This window comes from Fundulus heteroclitus, chromosome 22 (genome assembly GCF_011125445.2).
Source record: "Fundulus heteroclitus isolate FHET01 chromosome 22, MU-UCD_Fhet_4.1, whole genome shotgun sequence".
Taxonomy (NCBI): domain Eukaryota; kingdom Metazoa; phylum Chordata; class Actinopteri; order Cyprinodontiformes; family Fundulidae; genus Fundulus; species Fundulus heteroclitus.
The window spans coordinates 34,127,930-34,150,204 of NC_046382.1; the positions used below are offsets into that span (position 1 = coordinate 34,127,930).

Below are 22,275 nucleotides of genomic sequence, written 5' to 3' on the forward strand. Positions count from 1 at the left end.
GATAGGAGCTCTCTGAGTGGACTCTGAGAATATTTGTGAATACAGACAGAACTCTATTGCCTCTTCCTTAAAAACATTATAAACAAATAAGGCACAAAGTCACTGAAAATAAGCGAATGTGGCAACACATCCCTTAGTCTTTATTATGCTGTCTTTTTCATAAATATTATCTAACAAAGCTCTGAGGCCTCCACGGATAGACAGCTAGAGTTTTCTCTTAACAATGAGATTTATTGGATTAAGCTACACAGAAAAAGAGTGATTTCTAAAGGAAGTTGGTTGCGATGGTTTTTAGGGGTTAAATACAATTGCATGGTATCCTTTGCAGATCTGGTAAAAATGTTTGAAACCATGATTTCCCCCCCTACCACTTCACAACTTTGCTTCTTAGTTTTGGTCTAACTCATAAAATCTCAATAATAAAACAGTTGTAACCTGACAAAATGTGAAAATGTTCAAGGGTTGTTAATACTTCAGCAAACACTGTGTATTAGATTGCATCACAACTTTCAATTCCTGACAAAAAAGGAACAATCTATGAGTGATTTGTTTCCCTTGAGCGCTTTCTTTGACCTAGAGCTGTTTCACACAGCGGCATCAGACGTGTAGCTAAAGAGTTAGCCAGAAGGACCAAAGAGCTGAGGAAGAATGAAGCACCACTGACGAAGAAGGTTGATGCATAGTTACTCGTCTGGTCGACCAACCAACCTAGGGAAGGAGGAAGAAAAAAGGAGCCACATCATGATCTATGGATGCGTTCAAAACACAGGTGTCACCAAGGGACACAAACAAAACTAAGATTAATTTATGTTTCAAAAAACATTTATGTAAAGCTGTTTTATCTGCAAATATGTGAAAAAATGTATATAACAATCTCCAAAAATATACAAATATGTAAACCTGTTAAGTTTAGATTTTGAGAGCTTAAAAATTCTTTTATATAAATTATTTAAAGAATTCAAAATCAAAATACCCTTAAATATTACAACAGTTATTCAGTAACTCTTACCCCCTATAGGTGGGCTGAGGAGGTATGGGATGGCATGCAGGAAGTACACCACACCCAAGGCCGAGGTAAGACGTGTGGGGCCCACAATGTCAGAAGTCACAACCGGTATCAGTGCCACATATGCTCCATCAAAATATCCATAGAGAATGGAAAATGGCACCAGGAGTGGAAAGGAATGGAGGAAGGGCAGGAACATGCAACAAAGGCCCTCCATGCTGACAGCCCCCATGTAGCTCAGCAATCGGTACCTCTTAAGACACCTAAAGAAGATTAATTTATTATGGAGCCGTGATTCAATGGCTGAATATTACATAACAAACAAGACCTCCGTTCCCCACTTACGTCCTGTCTGTGATCCATCCAAAGGTGATGTTGCCCACAATTCCACTGACACCAAATATTGACATGAGGAAGGCGGCATGCTGAGGCTCCACCCCAACGCTCAGAGCATACGGAACGAGGTAAACTACTGGAACACTACAGCCAAACGCCATGAAAACAAAGGATACGGACAGGACCAAGAATCTTGGAACCCACAGGAAGCTAAACTCGTCCTTTGCTTTGAAAAAGAAAGATTGACCTCTGGATAACGGTTGTGAGTATACCAACGGTTCAGTCGAAACAGTTTCATCAAAGCCTTCTGTTGATATCACTTCACTGGATATCGAATTTTCTCTTTTTTCATTAGGATTCATCCATGCATTGTTTGAGTTCATCTCTTCATCTCTTACGCTGCTTTGTGAAAGTTTTGGACCTGGTACACTCGTCTCCTCAAGCATTGTCTCCAGCTTGTTGCTTAATGAGAGGCAATCTGCCAGTTTGTTATCTATGACCCTCCTGGTAACAGTCAGCTTTGGGCTTGGTAGCAGTGTGATACTCTGCTGAAGCTTGTCTTTTTCAAGTTGAAAGTTTTCAAAGGTGTCATTGGTAATGACAAGGCTCTGGATTTGATACGGCTTTGCCTCCGCTTGGCTCCAGTCAGGGGTTGTTTGTTCAGCGATTTTAGTTTGGAGCACAGCCGTCATATAGGCTTTCTCCACATTAGCCATGTTGTTCTTCCAGATCCTTCAAATAGAACAAAATAAACCAACAAAAAAATAATAGTTAGATACAGCACCTTCCAGGACTACTCACCACACTTGAATAATTTTTGTTATCAGATTATACCACAAATTTTAGTGTATTTTATTTGATACACAAAAGCAAAAAGTAGCATATGATCGCAAAATGTGGAAACTAAATCAAAGATTTTTATTTTCCAAATAACAGTTTAACAAAGGTGTGAGTTATTTGTATTAAGTTACACCGGCTCAATATTGTGTAAAACAGCATTATGGTGGAAGTCTTTTGGAGCAGCTTTGCACATTTAGAGACTGAAATGTCTGCCCGATGACGCAGGTGGCACAGGCGATGGATGACTCCCTAAGTTTTTTTCTCTGCTCCCTGCTTGCCTGCATTTTCCTGCTTTTTACTTTTTATCTCCTTTTTATCTCTTAGCCAAAACTTCAAAAAGTTGGACTTAGTTATTTTATATATTTTCTTTTATTTATTTTTGTTTTTGATTTTAAAAAGATGCCTACTTTAACCACAGAGGACTTTTACACGCTTCTTCAGAAGATAGCTGTTATGGAACTGAAAATCTGTTGACTGGAAATGAATTATGATGTAAACACCGCATATGGAAATGAAACAACCCTGCCTGTGATTCCGAACGGTGACCACCAGCCCAGCAACTCAGCGAACAAACAGTTCCGTAAGGAAAACGAGAATCCCTGGACCACTCTGGGTGCAAGACCAAAGGATCAACGAACCCCACACCTAGACAAAGAAAACTGGCCGAGACTACAGAGAGATGTCCCAAGACAAGTGAAACAACAACGGGCTGTTCTCAAAACAAATGATAGGAGTAAACCTGCTGGAAATGCTGGAATTCCATTACTAAACAGATTCGCTCCACTCCAAAATGTGACCCAGGATCATGGCATCAATCAAAGGTATGTCAACAATCTTCGCTCTAAGATACCAGAGAAAAAAACACGCCACAGGGCCAAGGACCCTGATACTATGCAATAGTTCTGTAAATGGGATTAAACATTTCTGTAACAAGAAAAACACAGAGGTGTTGATTTATAGCCCTTTGAACAATACCCTGGTGTCTGATGTATCACACATCCTTTCAAGGGTCTTGAAAAAACGCCCGACCCTGTAAAAACTCATAATACACTGCCCTGGGCGACGCCACCTGGATAAGAAAATCAGAAGTATTGAAAGAGGATTACATTCGCCTGTTGAACTTAGTTGATGGCCTTAATGTCAAGGTGTTTCTCGGCGGCCCTCAAGCGCCCGTTAATTGTGGAGATGAGATTTTTTCCAGAGTTCTGATGCTTAACAAATGGCTGAAAAAAACATGCAAACAAACAACTGTAACCTTCATAGACAACTTTAACATCTTTTGGGAGAGGAGACATCTGATCAACAGAGATGGTTTCTCTCTAAATAGGTCAGGTGCAAAACGGTTGATTTCAAACATCTTCTATTCTGTGAACCATGCACCATCAGCTTTGTCCCAAAACAAAGCTCAACCAGTGCCAAAACAAAGGATAAGCCCAGTACAGCCCGAACAAGCCAAGATAAAGATGGCCAGAAAGATGACACAGAAAAAGGCTATATCAGAACTACAGGAGGATTCACCCCACATCTCAGCAGGACAAAGAGAGGACCAAGAACCTCCATACCTACACACACCGGTCCAGACTGCAACAACCTCCCCCTCCTCTCCACAAAGCCCAGATGTTCCTTTTTCTGGATTTTTCTCACAACATGAACAAAGTCTTTAAGATTGGTCTACAGCTGACATCCTCTCCTCATAGCCACAGCTCTGTGACTAAACCAGCATCTTCCAAAGGCCGCAGAGCCCAAGATCCTCCTCTACATATCACGGAACATGCCTGTCCTCAAGACCTTCAGATACACACTGGGCCCTGGCCGCACGTTTATCAGACATGACAGTTTCCAGCATCAGCCTGGGCCTCTTGTCGGAGAATATGGAATATCTGTGATGATACGTGGCAGAAATAAGAAAAACAATAACATAACAAACAGGACCAAACACTTAAAAGTCATAAACTGTCAGATGCAACCTGCTACAGAGACATCATCAACCACTAAGTCATATATACTGGGTTTATTAAACATTAGATCTCTGTCGGGGAAATCCCTTTTAATTAATGACTTCATTATTGACAATAATCTTGATGTAATGTTTTTAACAGAAACATGGTTACATGAATCTAATGAAGAAGTTATTCTGTTGGAGTCGACTCCTCCCAACTACAATTTTCTTTGTGAGAGCAGACATCGAAGGAAAGGTGGAGGAGTGGCAACATTGTTTAATGATTCACTAGAGTGTAAAAAGGTGTTTTTGGGAAAATTTGACTCTCTTGAATATTTGTCTCTCCAGGTAAAGAGCCTGGTATGAACTATGTTCCTGGATGTTTACAGGCCTCCTAAGTCCACATCAAACTTTTTTAATGATTTTAGTGACCTCCTGTCTGTGATATGCGTTGACTGTGACTGTTTGATTATTGTGGGAGACTTCAACTTTCACGTTGACAACCCTGAAGACAGAAGTGCAAAAGAACTGTGTGACACACTTAGAAACTTTGGTTTAACTCAACATGTTAACCAACCAACACACAAACAGGGACATATTTTAGACTTGATCATCACTAAAGGTCTAAAGATTTCACAGGTCAATGTAACTGATGTTGCCCTATCTGATCACTTTTCTGTTACCTGTGAAAGCATAATTTCCAGTGACTCATTTAGCCAAAGGGACATCGTAAGAAAATGCACCTTTAAGGACATTGCCACAGAAACTTTTATTCAAGCTTACTCTGCTACTTCAACCTTGGGCTGCAACTCAGTAGATGAGCTAGTAGATAACTTTCATTCTAAAGTCTCAGACATCATTGACTGCGTTGCTCCAGTTAAAGTGAAGGTTTTTTTCCGGGAAGAAAAAATCTCCTTGGAGAAGTGCTCCAGCAGTTAGAAGTGGAAAAAGGGAGTGTCGAAAAGCTGAACGCAGGTGGAGAAAGAACAGACTTCAGGTTCACTATGACATCTATAAAGAGAGACTTTACAGATATAACTTACAACTGAAAAATGCAAGAGAATATTTCTTCTCTGAGATCATAAACAAGAACATTAATAATGCTTGTGTCTTATTTGCCACAGTCGACAGGTTAATAAATCCTCCTGTATCTGTGGCTTCTGAACTCCACTCCACCAGGGCCTGCAAAGAATTTGCTAACTTCTTTACTGAGAAAATCCAAAAGATTAGAGGATCAGGTTGTACATCCATACCAAGTTCAGTACCAAAGTTGTCTCCAACTAGAATTGATCTTGACCAAATGTCCCAATTCAGCCAAATAAACTACAAAAGCTTAGAGAAGATCATTCAGCAGCTAAGTTCCTCCTCCTGCTGCCTTGATGTTCTCCCCACAGCTTTCTTTAAGATTGTTTTGCCTGTCATAGCGGCTGAGTTGACTCAGATAATAAACACGTCCCTTCTGTCAGGTGTTTTCCCCCAGTCCCTAAAAACAGCAATTATCAAACCACTGCTGAAAAAGAACAATTTAGACAAACTACTACTCCAGAACTACAGGCCCATCTCAAACCTCCCCTTTATCAGTAAGATTATTGAAAAAGCTGTGTTTCAATAATTAAACTCCTTCTTAACAATGACCAGCCGCTTTGACGTTTTCCAGTCTGGCTTCCGTGCTCACCACAGTACAGAGACTGCCCTTATCAAGGTGTTTAATGACATCCATATAAATACAGACTGTGGAAGAACCACCGTGCTGGTACTATTGGACCTCAGTGCAGCATTTGATACTGTTGATCACTCCATTCTGTTAGAACGCCTGGAGAACTGGGTCGGCCTCTCTGGTACAGCTCTCAACTGGTTTAAATCCTACTTAAAGGACAGGGAATTTTTTGTGTCAGTAGGTCCCTTTACATCAGAGATGACAAAAATCACATGTGGGGTTCCCCAAGGGTCCATCCTGGGTCCCCTCCTCGTCAATATCTACATGCTCCCTCTAGCTCAGATAATAAAAAACAACAACATCAGCTACCATCACTATGCAGACGACACACAGCTTTACATCACCATGTCATCAGGTGACTATGGACCAGTTCAAGCAATGAGTAAATGTCTTGAAGAAATCAATGCGTGGATGTGCCAAAATTTTCTTCAATTGAACAAAAACAAAACAGAAGCAATAATATTTGGACCAATAGAGAAGAGATCAAAAGTTAGCACACAGCTTCAGCTGCTTCAGCTAGTAACCACTGATCAGGCCCGAAATCTGGGTGTAGTGATGGACTCAGACCTGAACCTCCAAAAGCATCTAAAGACAGTTACAAGGTCGGCTTTCCATCACCTGAAGAACATTTCCAGGATTAAAGGACTAATGTCTCATCATGATCTGGAAAAGCTAATCCATGCATTTATTTTTAGTCGAATTGATTACTGCAACGGTGTTTTCACAGGTCTGCCTAAAAAGTGGATCACACAGCTGCAGCTGATCCAGAACGCTGCTGCCCGCGTCCTCACTAAGACTAAGAAAGTAGAGCACATAACCCCAGTTCTAAAGTCCTTACACTGGCTCCCTGTATCTCAGAGAATATACTTTAAAATCCTTCTGTTAGTCTATAAATCCCTGAATGGCTTAGGACCTAAATACATCACAGACTTGTTACCAGTGTATCAACCCTCCAGACCACTCAGGTCTTCTGGCTCCAGCCTGCTCTGCATACCTAGAACCAGAACTAAACACGGAGAAGCAGCATTTAGTTCCTATGCTCCACTTATCTGGAACAAACTTCCAGAAAACTGTAAAAATGCTGAAAGCCTAAATTCCTTTAAATCAAGACTAAAAACACATTTATTTAGGACTGCATTCGACTGCACTAGTTAAACAGTCGAATGCCAATTTTTTAATTATATATATATATATATATATATATATATATATATATATATATATATATATATATATATATATATATATATATATATATAATCCAACTGCTTTTTCCTACTTGTTTTTTCTGCTTTATTTCCTGTATTTTAATCATGTAAAGCACTTTGCATTGTCTGTGTACTGAATTGTGCTATATAAATAAATTTGATTTGCCTTGCCTTTGTAGAATGGCTTACGTTCAGACAGATTAGATCGACAGCATCTGTGAACTTAAAGTTTAATGTCTAGCTGACGACTTTCCTTTTAATTTCAAACCTGCTATTATCTTTGGTGGTCATGTGGCTTTCTTCTTTTTTGAAAGTGACGATAGGCCCTCCATTTGTTGCTCTTGCTACTGAGAAGATGCCATGTGGGTACAAAAGAAGGAGTGTGACTTAGTGTAACCTCTATTTTTTCTTTGCATATGTTTTCATTACATTGGCAGCCGACGGGGCTGTTTTCATGCTTTCAGTATCTTAGACTGAAATTTCTGCAAATCATCATCTTCATCTTATGTTATATGGACAGCAAGTGACTTGAAAAATTCTGGTTTCCGTTTAACCCGATGGCCACTATCAGTCCATCACTCATGATCTCACCTGTGGTTCACAGAGATATAATGAAGTTCTCTGCTCTTATTACAGACTGGAATTGCCTGCTGGTGGTCAGAGACCCCGGGTGGTGCCGATGTTTGGCAGCCTTGCCTCTGTCAGTCCGCCCCAGGGCACCTGTGGCTATTAACATAGCTCACCATCGTCAGGGTGTGAATGGGTGAATGATTGTAGTGCAAAGCACTTTGGGGTTGTTGGACTCGATAAAACGCTATCCAAGTACAAGTCTTATGCGGCATCATTATCGATGTATCTAGATTTATTATCCATACCTTGATTCTGCCAGAAAAATGTACCCTAAGAATTTTCAGAGCTACCCTACCATCATCTCCAGTGTCATGTCTCATCAGCAACAGTATTTTATAATCCACTACTTTCACCATCGAGTACCGACAGGTCCTAAGGTTCCTGATCTTCTGGAGCTGAAAAAGCCAACACACATACTTCTAACAGATCTTTATTGCAGGCAGGGAGTCAGAAGAGAGGGGGGTGGCTTAGGCCAGATGCAGAGTTAAAGGTGGTGGATGCAGGTAGTCCTTTTGTGTTTAGGTTCGAGGTGTGACTGGGTGGGAGGTGTGAATGAAACTGTTTTTCAAGCTCAGTCTGGTGGTGCACCTTCAGATGTGGAGTAAACCATGCTTTGTTGTTTTATATGTGCAAAAAGTCTTGGTCTGCACACATGTCTTAAAAAAAATAATGCATGATCTCACAGTGTTGGTGAGTTAGATCAGGTCAGACGATATATTTTACTTGGCCAAAGCGTCTCTCATTCTTTCTGACTCAGGAGTTTCCTTTCAAATTGCTGCACAATTCCTCAGAACTATTTAGACACAGTTGCAGAGAACCACAAGCAGTCTCCACCTGCAGTCATACGATCCGATTTTCTGTTGGATAGGAGGCCATATTTGATCTGGTGTGTCTTGGGCATTAGTGTCCATGTTAGGAGACTTTATATATATATTACACACATTTAATCTAATCACAAATTATAGTTGTGATTGTATGAAGATTAAATGAGGTCAAGTAGCAAACAGTAAAAAAAAAATGAAAATTTATTTTGTCCTTTTTACCAACATTTACTCAGGAAACCAAAGGATGTGGTGTTGTGAAAGACTGACCTTTCAACGCGGTTCTGTTCCAACGGCCTCATCAGAGCACCACAGACGCATAAGTTGGAAACAAATCCTCCCAGGATGAGCAGAGCTCCTCTCCACGAGTAATGCTCGATAAGCAACTGAACTGCAGGAGCCAGAAGAAAGGTGCCAATGCCACTACCTTGAGACAAAATCAAATCAGATTTGAGGAGATGAAGACACGAAAAGAAAGAGAGCAGGAATCATTTAAATGTGGACTATAGAAACATAAAAGGGAATTCGGGAAATCATACAGATGAAAAAGAGGGGGAATGATATGCACTATAAATTAAAATAAAATATGAGATGTAAGTTGAGTAAAGCCTGTACCAGAAAGTGCGATGCCATAAGCCAGAGCTTTCCTCTCGTTAAAGTACTTTCCAACCATTGCTATAGCTGGTGTATAGCAGAGAGCAAAGCCAAGACCTGTGGACATTGAAATTATGACAGAATCAACATTAATCACCAGGTTTATGAGTACAAACAAGGAATTTGAGAGTTTTTTTCCATTGCTCACATTAGGGCAGGATGATCTAGAAAAAAATCATATTGATAAATTAGAAATCATATTGACTGATGATGATAATTATCAACAAATTGAAAACCTATACTTTAAGTGCAGCCCTGGCCATTTTATGCTATTGCGTAGCAACCTATTTTGAGACAAAGACCACATTAACATTGAATTCATACTCAACCCTTTATTCAACCAACATTTTACCAAAACTGAAAGTTTTTAAAAAGAACGCATGCTCTCTGAACTCTTTGAAGGGGGCGGAGCGTTCCTGGGTCTGTGTTTCTGATCAGATGGGAGGATGTAATGTAATATAAGCCTACATGGGTAGATGCAGAAGGAAGGAAAAGTGTTATTTTATTGAGCTTTGTACGGACCCTTTTTTTCTATCATCGATATATGTCTATCAATCGATATATGCTCTTATTGATGTATCGTCCAGCCCTAGCTCACATCATTATCAATATCATACACAACAACCACATTATGTAAAAAAGGATGGTTAAAGGATGTAAAGACAGGATAAGAAACATGATAATAGCAGTATTTTCTCTACAAGTACCAGTGTCTGAATACTCTGGCTGTTACGTGTTCATTAAGGACAACATAAAGACAGCCTGGGGAAAGAAACTACCTCTGTGTCAGTTTGTTTTGGCAATGAGCACTTTGTAGCGCTTCCCTGAAGGTAAGAGCTTGAACAGCTGCTGTCCAGGATGTTCGGTGTCTGCAGAGATGTTAGCAGCTCTTTATTTGGCCTTTGATTTGTACAGATCTTGGATGGAGGGAATGTCAGTACTCTTGATCCTCTCTGTTGACCTGATTGTGTTATTTTCGACCTGTCTTGGTTTGTACATGAGCTAAACCACACAGTGATGGATGTGTGTAAAATCGACTGAATGGTGGCGCTGCGGAAGATGACCATCAGCTCCTGTGGAAGGTTTTACTTTTTGAGTTATATTTGCAATGGGGCTTCTAACTGCCAATGTAAGATGCAATAGACAGTTTAAAATACTTGAAGGTCCCTATAAATTTCTCGTTTCATGGATCAACAGATCCTTGCAAGTGAACAATAGCCCCTTTTCCATTGTGAGCCCCTGGATTTAAAGCCCCAGGCTTTGGTTTCCCGGGGTAAACCAAAGCCTGGGGCTTTTAAGCTTGACACATTTCCATTTGCTAGGGGCTGTTTATGTAAAACAACCCAATGAAGCATGGGGAAGTTGTGAGGAAAACTGCTGTACCACTCCGATCCAGCGGGTGGCGGCAAGAAGACATGGGTCAAACAGACAAAGGCAGACTGAGAAGCAGTATTCATATCCTGCCACTGAGACCGACTGGCAAGTCTGCTTATTATAAGCATTAGTTACAATCTGATGCTATGACTTTATATTTGAGCTTGATTTATTTACAAATACATCTCAGCAAATATTAACCAAATATCCATGATTAAAAAAAGGAGAGAGAATAAGAAGGCTAAATGGAATACAACAAGATGTTGTGTTTTATCCTTTTGGACTTTTTGCTTGTCTTTGTTATGGTACAAGCTTGATTTAGAAATGTGGGGAATCTTTTTGAAAACTGAGAGTTAAGATGAGGATCTACATTTGCAAGGGAACATGCATAGATAAAGTTTACAGTTAGGAAAACCAAATATGCAACTCATGGTAATTGCTAATTTAAAAATGTCACATTTTTAAAGTAGTAATTGGCTCTCATGGTTGCTTCTCATATAATTAATGACATTCATAGCAGGAAGGTTAGAAAAATGATTTCAATGCTCTTCCTATTTTCCTGTTCTTCCTCCCACCTGGTGAAGAGGGCCCAACGACTCTTCTTCCTGAGGAAACTGAAAAGGACTGGACGTTCCACTAAACTGCTAAAAAAACATCTACAAAGCTACCATAGAAAATATTTGATGTCTCAGCATAACAGCATGGTATTGTGATCTGCACATTATAGGAGAGGAAGGATTTAACACGGGTGGTGAAAACAGTGCAGGGGATTGTGGGATGCCGTCTACGGGATTTGGACTCAGTCTATGCAGCATGAGTCCAGAGAAGGGCCAGACATATCTCCACTGATCCCACCCACCCGGGCAATGCACTGTTTGCTCCTCTCCCACGAGGTAAACACTTCAGAATCATCAAGTCCAGAACTAATTAACTCAGAAATCTTTCCAAGAGCTGCGAGGGCAATTGCTCCCCGCTGAGAAGTTTGTGGTCCATCATGTTGCAATCACATTACTGTTATTGCCTATTTGCACACTCTTATTCTCAGGAATATCAAATTGCACATTTCTGTAAATGAAGCCTCAAGATCACTGCACAAAAATGACCTCATTACTTGAGATTCATGGAGGACGGACTAATCCATGTAACATGGCTCATATCATTGGCAAAGGGACATATCATAGACCTCGGACTCTGATACAAACTTGCATGCACAAATGTGTGTGTGTGTGTGTGTGGGGGGGGGGGGTCTGTCTCAAAGGTAATTTCACCATGGTAAAACATGGTGACAATAAAAGATTCTTGACCTATTTTGTCATACAATATATTATAGTTCTTAAATAGAAACTAGAATCAGCAAAAATTGACAGGTATAAGTCAGAGATCAGAAACCGGCCTGAAAACTTTTTTCCAAGATACAAATGGGGTTGGATATTAAAAAGATAGCCTAATGTAGTGTGCCATGAGTGAGATTAATAATAAAGATGTTTTGGTGTCATAAATGACAGTGTGTTTATGTGTACCTGTGAGGGCACCCAGAGAGGCATAGAGGAATTCCAGGCTGGAGGCAAAGGAGCTGAGGACGAGGCCAGCAGAGGACAGAAGGGCTCCAAGGAAGATTGTTGTTCTGCAGGACAGTCGGTTTCCAAGCAAACTACCAAGAGGAGCTGAAGAAATGTTTGGGAAAAATTACTTGCGTTTCACATTGTTTCATTTGCCAGTCCATCCAGCATGTTAGCTATTTTGCGATTGCAACTGTCAATGTAAATTCAATATTTTTAAGATGTTGTGCAGACTTGTGGTAATTTTTTACAATTCACTGCTACTTTTTCGCAAATCTGACAAATCACCTTGGTGTTTGTTGTATTTTCCCTCTTCTCTGATCAATCACTGACACTCAGCCAAATTTTGACCAATCACTTTATCCCATAACATATTTTATTTCCTGTTTTTCCAGTTTCAAATCTATGAAGTTTAATTTGCAAGATGCAAAATATGTGATGCTAAACGATCACGTTTGCCATCAAATATTACAAACTATGAAATTGTCACACTAACGTGGTACAAAGCTGTTCTGCAACACATACAACATCGTGGTGGAACATTGATGTAAATCACCTATTTATGAACTTCTCAACCACAAATAAATTGAGAATGACCACAGATATGGCAAGTTACCATTACACAGACATCTATGTTGGTTACAAGTGCTCAAAGACACAGGGTAGCAGGATCTATGTGTTTGGAAAATGTAATACATGTGTTTTCAAAAAGTCAAAGGGACAGACTTATCTGTCTTAAATTGTGTTCTGTGCTAGTGGTTTTGCTGTTATGTGTGAGAAAAAAATAATAAATGAATTAATTGAGCTACAATTTTGGGTTTAAAATTTACTTTTAAAGAACATGATATTGTAATATTTTTATAAGTCAGCGTACCTCCCTCCTTGCCATTCATGGATTATTCAAGTAAAATGTTATCAATGGAAAAGCTTCAAGAAAAAACATGAAGCATACCCACAGCCTGCCTGAAAAAAGATCGATCCCGGCAGGAATGTGAACTACCTTGCAGACACAGTCTTCCAACAGGAGTGCAACCATTGAGTTTAAATAATTTGCTGCAAAAAGCTAATTTGAGATGTTCACAGGGATTTGCTGACACTGTGTCTACAGTTCATCTTAACTTGAATGAACAATCTTAAATTCTCTTGTGGCATTTCACCAATTCCTCTGGACCTTTTGAAGTGCTCTTTTAAGAAAGTACTTGAAAATAGTATTTGCACTTCAAATATTACCCATATTGAAATTCTGTCTTTTTTGGGAAGGTTAGTCTGGTGGTTTATGTTTACATAAACCGCTGCTGCATCTTTATCCTAAAATTACTGCAATTTACTGTGATCTTTCAAGCTGTATGCAAATGCAAATTTCGTTCTGTATGCCATTTGTGCATACAAAATGACAAATAAAGTTGTCTAAGTCTACATGCAGCAACATCAACTTCTTATGTAATGATCTTGTTGTGGCAAAACAAAACGTGCGTTTGAAAAAAAATCTCAATTTTGACTGGAACCTTTTGAAAAAGATTCCGCAAAATCAGTAATTTTAAGCCGAAACAATCACAAAAAAATTAAATTAAATAAATAAATAAAAATTACTACATCCTGGAGAGACTGATGTATCGGATAAACAGTGCCTTGCAAAAAGAGAACTTTTGAAGACCTGTTTCACTTTCTGTTTTTTTCCAACCCCAAACCTTTGAGGGTTTAATTTGATTGGCATAAAATATTTTAAAAATAAATAACAATTGGAGCGGTATGAAGACTTTGGCAAGGCACTGTATGTATAAACTCTGTATATGTCTGCAATTTCTGGAACAGATACATCTCTTACCACACAGCATGGTGGTGCAGTCAATCATACTGTGGATCCAAGCAGTGGTAGAGTAATCCTTTTTAAAGTGCATCTGGAATTCCACAAAGAACATGGAAATGCATCTGTTCAAAGAGAAAAGAAAAGTTTCATTCATATCAATTTTATTATTAATATTGATGGTTTTGGTTTGGTCATTAACAATCATAGCATCAAAACCTGGCTGTAAAATCTTCTGTATTGGTTGGGGAAATGTTTTTAGCTTCAGGGAACATGTATCAACTAAAGGGGAAATAATAAGTACAAGTAATAAAGACAATTAAGAAGACACAATTACCTGGCAATTGCAAGTTTAACTAAAATCCCACTCGCAGGGAACATGCACTCAAAAAATTTTGTGAATGTTCAACTTTCAGGTAAAATTGTTGGAAAAAGTAAGAGGTTTCTACAGCAGTGATCAAGAAAAGCACAGCATTTAAGTAAACACGTGCAATAGTATTTTTCCATCTTAGTTAATTGAAACAAATGTTAACAGCATATGGTGGGCATATGTAGGCAGCTCTGCATTGACAAGACCCATCTACCCAGTTTATAAGACCGCCTTAAAAGTCTTATCGTCTAACAACATTACCTGATGCATAACGTTCTTCTTTACATCTCCAAAAGTGTTTGCAGCCATAATTTCTATTCAGCGGGAATCTATTTTTTCATCAGAGCCCCCATCCAATGGTTCCTCGTCCTGCACAAATGCTCCCTATGCTATACAAGATGGCACCTGGTGGTTTGATCAGGCACCTTTGCAAGTCATCTGACATACAGTTCAAGCTGATATAAGCCGTGTTGAATTGTTTGAAGAGACACTCGGGGCCTCTCACCTTGTTTAAACACGTCTAGCGTCGATTGATATTCACCATTGTGTTCTACAGGGAACTGTTCACAATGTCTATTTATACTGTCATGTCAACACTATGGAGTGTGACCCTTTCAATCCCTATGTTACTATGTTGCATCACATTGATGACTTTCATACCCTGGGAACTGTTGGAAAGGGTATAGATGAGAAATTAACACCATCTTGTGGTAGGACTTGATAGAAGAGCAGGGAGTGGGTAATGTGACAGTGATAGAGTACAAAACAATTTACATGTTTAAATTTAACGAGCTGTATGGTCTGTGTGTGTCTGAGATGATTTGTAAGCAGCTTGTGTTTGAGTTAGAACATTATGAATATAGTCGTTCAGCTTAATTGGTTGTTCTTTCGGCTCCCCTTTCAAGGGTTGCCACAGAGTTATCTGTCTCCATCACCCTATCTTCTGCATCTTTTTTTCCCTAACACCAACAACCTTTGTGTTGTCTTTAACTCCATGCACAAATCTCCTTTTTGATCTTCCTCTAGACCTCCTGCCTGACAGTTCCAGCCTCAACTTCCTTATACCGATACAGTTATAAGCCCTCCCCTGTACATGTCGAAACCATCTCAGTCTGGTGTCTCTGGCTTCATCTCGAAACATCCAACATGATCTGTCCCTCTGATGTACTAATTTCTGATCCTATCCATCCTCATCACTAAAAATAACCTCAGAATCCCTTTGTTGGTGCCACTGTCTCTAAACCATACAGAATTAATGATCTCACCACCATATCTTGTACACATTTCCTCTAATTCTCACTGATGCTCATTTATCACACAACACACGCAACACTTTTCTCTAGCCGTTCCAACCTGCTTGAACACATTTCTTCATCTCTTCTTCACACTCTCTGTTTATCTGGACTGTTGACCCCAAGTCCTTAAAATCATCCACCTTCTTTATCTCTTCTTCCTATAACCTCACGGCTTCACGTGAGTCCCTCTCATTCACACACACGTATCCTGTCTTGCTATGGCTAACCTTCATTCCTCTCCTTTCCGGGGAAAACCTCCATTTATGTTTTCCCACACCTTGCCACTGTCATACAGCTCTTATAAATGTCCTGCAGATCTCAAACATACGTCTCTGTTACTCAAGACCACCACACACAATACCACATATCTTTTCTCCAGATCTACAAAAACACAATGCAGCTTCCTCCGACCCTCCTGGTACTTCTCCATCAACATCCTCCAAGCAAATACTGCATCTGTAGTACTTTTTTGTCATGACACCATACTGCTGCTCACAAATGCTCACTTCTGACCTCAGTCAATTTAAATAGCGAATTTAAGAGATTTGTAGCAGCAAAGGGTAAAAAATAAATGTCCTTTTAGATATGCATGATCATTTATTACATTATTAAATATGTTTACAAAAGTGCTTGGCAAAAGTCTCTATTGTAATTTTTAGCTTTGTTTCCATTAAAAAATGTCTATGTGAGGCATGCATAAACACAAAAAATACACTTCTGAGGAACTTGTGCTGTCATCTGTGCAATGATGTTTCATCATCAGCTAGTCTGATATAGGAAAGATATGCTGGTCTGAGCATCCTGTGGACTGGATCCTGGATTAAAAAATGTCAAACATGAAAAACAAAGTCAATCCATGCAGAAATCAAAATTCTTATATTAAAGCTTCATTGTAAGGAATATTTCTGCTGTCAAACCTTTCTGAATATATAATGTATCTAAACCAATTGGCTTGGCTCTAAAATGTTTAAATAAAAAAACTGATACAAGGCCATTCTGGTGTCTTTTCCTAGGCAGACGTATCTTTTTTTTTTTTACTTTATTTTAAAAAGGGACCATATACAATCAAAACATAAATGATATGCCTCTCCAGTCCCTTTTGCAGGGCACTATTCATTTTAATTCCATGGCACAGTCAACAGATAAAAAAAGCAAACATACAGAACATGCAGAATATGACATTCACACATTAACCATAAACAATCTTACAATATCAGTTCATTCAAAACAATAATTCATACATACACGAAGCCAGTACCGTGGGAAGAAAAAAATATGGTTACAGTGTTAAGAGCTTTTTAGTAGTTGTTTTAGTCCGTTTTTAAAAGTTCCTTATAAAAGCACAGGTTTTGATAGCACTGTGCCGTGGCCTTTACTGAGAATGCAGACTGACCAAATGTTGAGGAGCAAAAGGGTATGATACGTGTGTGGAGAAGCTACTCTAGTAGATCTTATCGAGCCTACAGAGCGACGACAAACAATGTGCATGAAGCAGGCTGGAGCCAGGCCATTTAAAATGTTGTAAATCAGACTAAGGTTTGAATAAAAAGCCTAATATTGTCAGAGCTTAAAAAGCATGAGTTTTTTTGTGATAACTTTAATATTATGTCAAATTTTTTAAATGTGATCATATTTTTGTCTTTTCATTATGATAAATGAAGTGCGCAAAATTAAAAATTAAATCAAGCATGCATGGTGGTCTTTGTTAAATTAAATTTTTTGTAAATTTTCACATAAGGTGTAAAGCACATTACACATTTAAGTAATGTGATGTGCTGTACAGAAGACTCTTGAAACAGTGTTCACGTATTAGATTTTTTTTTCAACATAAACTATTAAAATATACTAACTGGATTTCATGCATTCTGGCTTTTCACATTAGAAATATACAGGATTAGATATTTGTGATAAACGTGCTTTACCTAGTCACTGCTCGAATGCAGATGGTGGCGAGGAAACAGCCAACGACGACCATCCAGCCCCAGCCACCCTCTGGTGGGTCTGTGACCCCAGACGCCCTCTTGCGTCCCTCAAGCCTCTCTCCCCTGATCACTGCCATTACTGCAAAGATTCACAACTGGTGTTCTTCTGCTTATGAAGGTGAATCGCCTTTTTACTGGCTGGATTTGTTGTGTTGAAATGGAAGTCGCTTGTAGAAAGATCTTCATGTACTTCCTGCCTCTCTCTGTGCTCTTCCCACCATTTTGACTTTGGGAGCCACTAAAAGAAAGGGGCAGCAGAGAAACCACAGACAGCAATATTAAACTTTACATTGTATAAAGGACATTGTAGAAAATTAATGTTTCAATCCAGGATGGATGTGAATGAGACATAAAATTGTTTGTGCCATTCTGCTTTGCAAAATTGCTAAAATTCAGTCTGGTTGGACAGAGTTTCTGTGATCAACAGCTTTCTTTAAAGAGCTGGTGCTGATCTTGATTTGGACTGGACAATCATGGAAAAACACACACAAAGACCAACAGTAAAATAAGAATGTAAACCAACACATGAAGAACAACACTAAACTGAATCAAAGGGCTTAAAAACAGTAAGCTGTGTGTGGAGCGTCATACATTCTGCTTTATCATTACTATATGTGCAAATTTGCTTTCGTCTGTCATATAAAATCCCAATATAATGCATAGTACTTATTACGTGACAAAATGTAAGTTCAGAGGCTCGACCCCTGCAGACTGCCACCATGGGTCCTTGAGCAAGACCCTTAACCCAAGATTGCTCCCTGGGTGCTGCCCACTGCTCCCACAGGGATGGGTTAAATGCAGAGGACACATTTCACTGGAATGTACAATTGCAATTACAAATAAATAAAGATTTCTTCTTTTAAAACCAAGTAAGACAGTGCTGTTGGGTCACAGAAGACAACTTGGACGTTTCAGACAAACATATTTGCTCAAACACACTCCTTTTCCATCATAAAAAGGATTAGTTTAAACTTTTTGTCTCACATTACCATTATTGTTTTAGATGTTTCCTTATTTACATTTCAAACAATGACTCAAATGCCATGAACGACAGCAAGTGATATCTTGATCAAGGATAAGCCAGAGGAATTTTCTTAAAAGTAAGTTTCAATCCATGAGTTGCAATAATAAATAAATATATCTTCTTTTACTTGTTGCAGGACTTTTGTGGCTACATCCGAACGCAGAAAAATATGTTTAATACTTAAAAAAATAAAAAAACTAGATACTTAAGTCTGATTTTTATTGTCAAAAGATAAGAGCAAATGAATCAAAATTTTAATGATGTGTTGAGTGTTTATTGCAACACTCAACAAAAAGCTTACGCAGTTAAAACCCTGAGATCAACAAGCAAGCAACACATAGTAAATCGGAACAAAGTAAATCATTTCTCATGTTCAAATGTTCCTTTCTGTCCAAAGGTTTCGGTGCACATTCTACTGCTTTGTCATTTATTTCCCAGAATGCTTATCTCTGTGAAGAGATGGACTGTGAGGTTAGTGTGTGTTGACAGACTGCATGTGTCCACCAACCTGATGTTTTTTCCTCTGTCCATAAGTTAAACTGGCACCAAGCCATGTGTATATCACATTTTACTGCAATTTATCTAAAGTTATAGACAGACAGGACAAGTTGCACTGCTTATTAATATACAGTAGTTTGGAGACTAAAAGCAAGGATTTTAGTTACATGTGGATTTATGTTGTCTTGCAGAGAGAGAGAGCTTATAATTGCGTTTGGAGGGGGAAAAAAAACAAAAAAACAAAAAAACAAAAAAAACCTGCTTTTTCTTCTGCAAGTAAATCCCTACTTTATTGTGAGACCAGTTAAGAGGAGCATATTAGGAAGATTACATTCTTTTTAAAAAACACACTAGAACATGCTGTTTTGACAAACTGTTAAACCAAAAAATTACATTTAAAAAAAGTAAACGGAGTAAACTGCGGAAATAAACAGTGCAGTGCAAAAAAGGAGTACAACATGTAACAAAAAGTAAGTGACTTGTACTTACCTCAGACTGCTGCCATCTTCTGCAGTTAATTACAGCCCTGTGCCCTCAATGCCCTTAAGTGAAGGCGTTCCTGCCTTAGCATGTCCTACTAACACCCCAAAGGTGTTTAGCAAGACAAACAAGTCTGCAAAACTGACATTTAAGGGTAGGACAGAGGAGGAGGAGGAGGAGCAAGAGGAGGGTTTCTTCATATCGGTTTTCATTGTGGTTGTTTTTTTGGCAATTTTGTCTACTTCAGCATTCAGAACTGCAATGTATGAAACAAATTAAAGGAAAAATGAAACTGAATTCTTGCCCAGTACAATGACAATCAGGATATTTTACAAAAGTAAAAAAAAACCCAAAAAACAAATTCAAAAGGTTGAAAGTTGTTCATGAACGCAATAGATGATCTAATCTTTAAACTGCGCTTTTACAGAAGTAGTAGTTAGGCTGCCATCTACTCTTGGTCCTCATCCAACATACAGCTCCCTGTGACAGTGGAGGCGGGCTTGTTTTCTTGAGGTACTCCTCTTTTATTTGTGCAGTGTTAATAAAATATTTGAGCAGGAGGAGGCAAATCAAGGTAAAGGAATGCTGAAGACGATTACAGGACAGCAAAGGAAAGACAAAAAGAAAATAGCAAAAATCTTTCAGCTTTGCATTAAAAGAGAGCTTAATATGTCAAACATTTAAATTTATGGCAAAAAAAACAAAACAAATGTTAAAATGCAGATTTAAATACTTACACGTTCCATACCAAATTAAAATCCAAGCATAATCTTCAACTTCCAGCATTAATCGCTCATCAGTGACCAGGAAAAGGTTTTGTTCGATTCTTTAGGTGAAAGCTGCAGTAAACAAAATGTTTTCAATCCTGATTTAAAGGAACCAACAGTTTCCATACATCTCAGGTGAGGAGCATAAAACTCTTTATTCTGGCAAGGTCTTCAAGCTGATAGTAAGCGAATTCAGTAACATATTTTATATATTTGCTATAATTTAGACCCAAGAGTCCAAAACAACACCACAGTGACTTGCATGACTTTGTTTTTCCATGTTTGACATTTTTTAATCCAGGATCCAGTCCAGAGGATGCTCAGACCAGCATATCTTTCCTATATCAGACTAGCTGATGATGCGTGTGTGGGCTTTAGCCCCATTGAGTCCAGGTTGAAGGCTAATCTCCATCCTTACATTTATGGGACCAAAAAACAATCATCTGTCTTATTTGCCGTAAGCTGGAGATCTGCTCACTGCTTTTATTAAGACACTGTAGTGAACTGTGGGTGACACAGATAAAATTTTGTCTTGTCAGCATACCTATGGTAAGAGAGGCCTTAGAAGTCTAGTCTAAGGTATCACATAGATGTTGAATAAAAGTGGCCTGAAAACGAACCCTTGGGGAACCCAACATTTTGTTTTTGCTTGCCCCGATTTAGACTGACCAAATGAACCATTTCGTCAAAAAATATCTGAACCACTTTAGTACAGTCCAGAAAATCCCACCCATCTTTCCAGTTGATCAATTATTGTGTATGATGGGCTATAGTGTAGCACTTAGGCAGAATTAAGAAGGTAGAGGTTTTACATCCAGTACTATTAAAAGGTTGAGTGAACGATTTTTCTGGAAATGTAGGTAAGAATGTACAAGATAATCCTACCTGCTGTTCTGCACCTCAGGGGGATCGCGGGAAAAAAAAAAAAAACATCTCCCAAATACAGTCTGGTCTTCCTTCTTTAGTCTGCCTTCCTCTTCTTCTAATAAACTTCAAAGACAGTTTGCTTCTTGCGGCCATTTTCAAAATATAGAGTGAGAGCAGCAGAGCTACGATGAACGGCTGACACAGAAACTAACTGAAACTTTCCGTCATCCAAATCTTTAGACTAAATATTACATGCAATATTGTTGCAAATATTATGACAGGTTTTGCTCTTCATAATCAGAAATACTAAAGGTTTTGGCTTTGTTGCAGAAAGTGTGTATTCAAGATATGTTAAATTAATATTTTTGATGCTTGGAGAATTTAAAGCCTTCACATCATGTTTGTCCATTGTTCAAAAATTTTAGAGAGGGTTAACCAAACTGAGTTGAATTATATGTCAATCATAGACTTTAAATACATTTAACTTTTGTTTTTAGTTCCTGAGATTTTCTTTTAAAATCATATTTGAATGACATATTTCTGGAAAATACTAGGTTTTGAATGTTGAAATTTGATTTTTAAATGCCAGTAGGAATGACATCTTTAATGTTCATACAATTTTTGGCACCATAATAGAGTGGCTTTCTGCTGCTTTTGGCCGAGATTATAGTTAGTCACCTTTGCAGCACAGTTTTAGACCAGCTGACTGAGAGTAAAATGATCCTGGGTTCAAATCCCAATCACGTCGGTACTTATGGGTGCGGAGTCTGCATGTTCTCTGCACGCTTTGGCTGTTTTTCCACAGGATTACTCTGGTAAAAAATTGGGATAAGTGGGCACAGAGAAAGATGGGTGGCTCTTTTTGCCATTTTGCTTTTAATCCAACTCCTATTTTTACAAGGAACAAGAAATACATAAAAAATATGATAAAAAAATCAATTTAAAAAACACAAGTCTTTCCAATCCAAATTTAGTTTAATTCTTTGTTAAAAAAAATTCTTCACATCAGTACATACACATTGCACAAAGGCAAGGAGCCTCATCTTTTAAACTGTCGTTTATCCCCACCAACCAAATCCTTCGGGTTGTTTTTTGTTTTGTTTT

The 22,275-nt window shown here is 38.6% G+C and overlaps 1 protein-coding gene across 2 annotated transcripts; it reads right to left on the reverse strand.

Annotated features, from left to right (window-relative positions):
• Positions 1-399: 399 nt before the first annotated feature.
• On the reverse strand, positions 400-19,648 carry LOC105937207 (monocarboxylate transporter 12-B). Of its 2 annotated transcripts, XM_036126631.1 has the most exons (9): positions 19,547-19,648; positions 17,476-17,773; positions 13,910-14,013; positions 12,046-12,189; positions 9,113-9,208; positions 8,768-8,924; positions 1,352-2,074; positions 1,010-1,269; positions 400-708 (listed from the first exon to the last, which is right to left on the reverse strand). In XM_036126631.1, exons 2-9 carry the CDS (start codon positions 17,610-17,612, stop codon positions 536-538), a joined length of 1,794 nt encoding a protein of 597 aa, XP_035982524.1. In that variant the 5' UTR covers positions 17,613-17,773; positions 19,547-19,648; the 3' UTR covers positions 400-535. The 2 variants fall into 2 exon arrangements, with proteins under 2 accessions (XP_035982524.1, XP_035982525.1); XM_036126632.1 differs by lacking the exon at positions 19,547-19,648 and having other exon boundaries at positions 13,910-16,368; positions 17,476-17,563.
• Positions 19,649-22,275: the final 2,627 nt, after the last annotated feature.